This window comes from Gavialis gangeticus, unplaced genomic scaffold (genome assembly GCF_001723915.1).
Source record: "Gavialis gangeticus isolate Ggan-Ray unplaced genomic scaffold, GavGan_comp1, whole genome shotgun sequence".
Taxonomy (NCBI): domain Eukaryota; kingdom Metazoa; phylum Chordata; order Crocodylia; family Gavialidae; genus Gavialis; species Gavialis gangeticus.
The window spans coordinates 41,022,983-41,027,659 of record NW_017728994.1 but is presented as its reverse complement, the minus strand read 5'-3'; the positions used below and the strand labels follow the sequence as shown (position 1 = coordinate 41,027,659).

At 40.5% G+C, this 4,677-nt stretch overlaps 1 protein-coding gene across 1 annotated transcript in view; it reads left to right on the top strand.

Moving 5' to 3' along the window:
* Positions 1-4,677, top strand: part of MARCH5 (membrane associated ring-CH-type finger 5) — a 58,005-nt gene that overhangs the window by 32,762 nt on the left and 20,566 nt on the right. Inside the window, exon 2 of the mRNA XM_019502648.1 lies at positions 504-706. Coding sequence (XP_019358193.1) covers positions 504-706 — 203 coding nt within the window. The remainder of the gene's footprint in view (positions 1-503; positions 707-4,677) is intronic.

Below are 4,677 nucleotides of genomic sequence, written 5' to 3'. Positions count from 1 at the left end.
GGGGTGCGCGCGCGCGCAGAGTACTTGAATCCATACAGTAGTTTGTAGTTTTGCAGATAATGGGCTACTGACAATTTTTTGCTCTTGATTCAAGCACACAGCACAGCATCTGTTTTATAGTAACTTTAGACTGAAAGGATATATAGACAAAACAAAAGAGAGCATTAATTTTACAAATATCAAGTGATTCTAATTTGACCCAACAATATTGGCATGGTCTAACCCCTAAATTATCAAAGATAATTATTTAATTAGTAATTTAAAATATTTAAAAATTAATATTTTGCTGGTCATAACGTTGTTGCATTACCAAGAAGATTTTTGCTATGTAAATGAAGTGTTGATGCTTATGGTAATTTATGAGCTGGCTGGCATAACACACATCCAGGTTCTTTGTAAAATTATTTCTTCATAAGCAAAGCACCATTTTTAATTATTTGTATTGTGTGAATTCCTGCTTCTATCTGATGTGTGTTTTTGTTTTTTTTTTAATTTAATTACAGAAGTTGCTGGGTGTGTTTTGCCACTGATGAAGATGATCGAACAGCAGAGTGGGTGAGACCTTGCAGATGCAGGGGCTCTACAAAATGGGTTCATCAGACTTGCCTACAACGCTGGGTGGATGAAAAGCAGAGAGGAAACAGCACAGCTAGAGTTGCATGTCCTCAGTGCAATGCAGAATACTTAATAGTATTTCCAAAGCTAGGTAAGACACATGCAGCTAAATTCAAAACAGTCGCACTGTTTCAGTATTCCTATTGTAATCTGCTTAATGCAAGACTTCCAGTATCTTATTGTTTTGCTGAGCATTAAAACTTCAGTTTTATGACTCATGCAATGAATGATTACACAGTAATTGAATTGCGGGTGTCTCTTGAAAAGCTGTTGCAGAAACTTGTAATTACAAAAACTACAGCGAACTGCTTGTAATTGTTCTCTGCCCTGCATCACTTTGTTGCACTCTTGGGAAAGCTTCTGTTCTGTACATGAATTGCTGAAGCTGCTGATGACTTACTCATCTCTAAACTTATTATGTTAATGTTGCTCTTTCCTTCCTGAGCACAGATAGGTTTAGCTTGGTAAGGGCTAAATCTTCTCTTTCTATACCAGTATTTGGTATATTGGTTATTTGGATAACATGGCTCTGCAGGCTGGATCTGGCCCACAGGCCAGAGTTTGAGCACCACTGTTCTGTACTGTTACGTCTAAGTAGCTCACAATAAACATGTCCCAGAGTGCTTTGCTAACCTGTAGAGAGATTATGTTCTCAGTGTCGTAGAAAGTACTGTAATGAGCCTAGGCCCAGCTGGAGAGGATTCTGTCTTATGCCCCAGCTGGAAGTAACTTGGCCACATACTTGTTCCTGGTCCAGTGAACCTTCCTCAGGGTCTGCAGGACTGTTTTGGCAGTTTGTGGCTTAACGGGGTTGACATTGCACTGACACGGCCTTAAGGAACTCCTCCATGTCATTCTATAGGGGGCTGGAGCCTTTCAGCAGCAAGGAGCCACAGGGTGAGGTACAGCCCTGCTGGTAGGCTGATTACCAGCCTCACATTGACCCTGTCTGTTGGCTGCTTTGGGCTACAAGGTAAATAAGCAATGCTGGTTCATAACCTGGAACCTTTCCAGGTTGCTGTTAAAGCATTCTGGCAGTGGAACCTTAGGTTTGTGAAAGTGATGGGAGATGGCAGGTCGGGGTTGAAACCATTGCTGGTTGGTCTGGCTGTAGCCTTAGGGTTGGATTTTCTTGTCGTAAGGCTGCCACTTGGGTATATAGGGCCCTGTTTTGTACCTGCAAAGTGTCCATTAGGGTGAACCATACCTCACATGGTTCACATGATAAACCCAGAGATTTCAGTAAGAATTCATAGCATCAGAAACATTTTGACTTGCTGTGGTCTTTTTGAATTTTTTGCAACAGAAGAATTGCTCTATTGTTCTCTGTAGTTAAAAAATGACTGAAAGCTAAGAGCTGGCACTTTCTGATGGGTGCCTTGAGTCTAACAAGGGCTTCCTGAAGTATGTAAAAGTTGGGAATCAGTGGTCTAAATACAGTCCCAATATCAAAAACGCCCAAAATCAAACCCACGCAATGTCACAATACACAGGGTCACCTTGATGTGCATGCTTCTCGATGGCTTCAGAGAACTCTGATAGGTTGTATATCTGTCAGAGGGCATTGTTCCAGATTTTAGAGACTCATTCTAACATCAGTTGCTCTGTTCATGGTGTTGAAATTCTCTGTGCAGCTGTCACAATTAGAGAGTTGACTTTTGTTTAAAGATGAAAACTAGAAATTCAAAACATCCAGTTCAGAAACATGCCAGTATGGCATGTAGACCACTACTGGCCATCTGATCCTGCCTGCAGTCACTGAAGTAGCATAGAATCATTGGACACCTCTTCTGTCGTATGCTGAATAAATTAAAGAATACTGCACGCAGCCAGTTAATCGTAGTGTCCTTAGTGCCATCATGCAGATACTCAGATTCCCTGAATTCCCCAGTAGGGAAGCATAAAGGAGCCTTTTATGCCAACAGGGAGACCTAAAGGAGCAAGTTGTTCCTTAACTTGTCTGTTTGCTTGTTGAATGCTTCTCTTTGGCTGTCTGTTGGGAGCATTACTATTATAGCTATTGTATATGGTCTTGGTCAAAGTTATAAATGGTACTTGAAACCAAGCTATAGCCCCAGTCTTAACAAATGTGTTTTAAATTTCTTAATTAAGGATGCAGGAAAAAATGTTATGAAGAGATAAAGGGAAAGTTAATTAAGATTGTGTTACTTATTTGACATGTTGTATATCATAATACCCGTGTTTATAAAATGGGTAACAAAGAAAATATCACAGTTGAAGGGAATTTTATAAAACTTACTTCATTTTTAAAGTATCCTGGCCATGTTTCATAATAAAAATGAGCAGCGTCTTCCATAATAAGCTCTTTAAAGTAGGATCTGTCTTTTTTTTCTGTTTGTACAGTGCATAACAGAGTGGGGACAGTTTTCTATGGGCAGGATCATGCATTACCATAATAGAAATGTTGTAAGAAATGTTGCACCTGAAAAGAGACGTGGCATCATTCTCAGTTGTACAAGTTCTATATTAATGCTAAACACATTGTGATATGATAATGATAATCCATAAATCATTTGATTGTGGGGAAGCTTATCTATAGATAAATAGGTCCCTTATGTTGATAAAAGTCAATGATAGTAATTTAGATTTTAGAGGAATATCTAGTTTTAGTAAAGTACTGTGTATGCTTGTCATGTATTACCATAACTTTAATTCTGTTTAAAATTGAAGGTAGGGCAGGGTAGTACCTTAGGTTGTAGTCGCATGTTAACCTTCTCAAGACTTCCAAGTCATTAGAATGGTATAATGTATTAAAGTCAGTACATTAGATCAGGGCTATCCGATTTAGTGGCTGGGAGCTGTATGCCCTGCAGGCCTCACCAAGGGGAAGTGTGGGCCAGAGCCACAGGCCCTCTAGGTGATTCTCTGGTACCAAGGGAGCCCTCTCATGTGCCCAGTGCACATGGGCATTTCCCACTTCCTTTTCCTGCCTCTGCTGTCCTGGGCATGTGGATATTTTCCAAGCATTTGGGTGCTTTCCCATCTCCCCACCCCATTGCACCATGTACACAGCTGCAGATGCCCCGGCTCCACCTTCAGCTCCTTGAGTGTGGGCTTCTCTACTGTGCTGCGCTGGAGCCTTAGTGCCCACACTGCTAGGACAGCTCATGATGTGCAGTGCTGCTCTGGCCTGTTCCCTGGAGTGGGACAGGAAGCAGAAACCAGGGGGAGGGGTAGTAAATAGTTTTATTGATCACATTTTCTAAATTAACCTCTGTATTCTGTGATTTATGAAGCTTATACAAGTCATTCATTAAAATAGAAATTCCAGAATACAGACTTTCATTTGAAAGAAAATTCCTAGCCATGAGTTCAAGATCATCCTATTTTTAAACTAATGTGTTACAGGAGACCCTCGCCATTTGTGGGGGATACCATATCCCCTGTGAATGGTGAAATCCATGAATAAGAAGGCGCTGCATTCATGAACACAGTGCCTCTGACGTTTGAGGAGGCGGGAGGCCGCAGCTGCTTTTGTGGTGGCAGGAGTGCAGCAGTGGCAAGAGTAGAGCTCCCGAGGAGTTCCTTTAAGTGTATTTAAGATGCGGGTTCAGCATTCACGAATATTTGAAACTGCGAATGCCGAACCCGCAAATAGCAAGGGTTTCCTGTTGTTCTTTCCAAAGTTTACATTTAGCATGGGGCATCAGCTATAAGAGGTATGCCCTAGAAATTAAATCTTTCAAATGTACTCATGTTAATTAAAAATTATGAAGTAGTTAATTGTTGATTTTTAAAACAGAAATCTCTTTAATGTGCATACATTATCTATTTGTTGTTAGATATTGTTATGATGGATATTGGTATAAGAGGGGAATGAGCCAGGTGGATGTTAGCTAGAGTTGCTGAGGTTGGAGCAAAGAATTTAGGCATCTCTTTTAGAACTTAACACCACCCCACAGAAGAAGTGGGAAAAGATGTCAGTTTTCCTTTTCAGCTTCTCTCTTTCTATCTCCTTAAACAACTTATTCTTTTTAGTTGTATTTTCAGAGCAAGGTAGTGTAGCCCTTCAAAAATTTAAGTCCAAACTCCTCCTTCTCC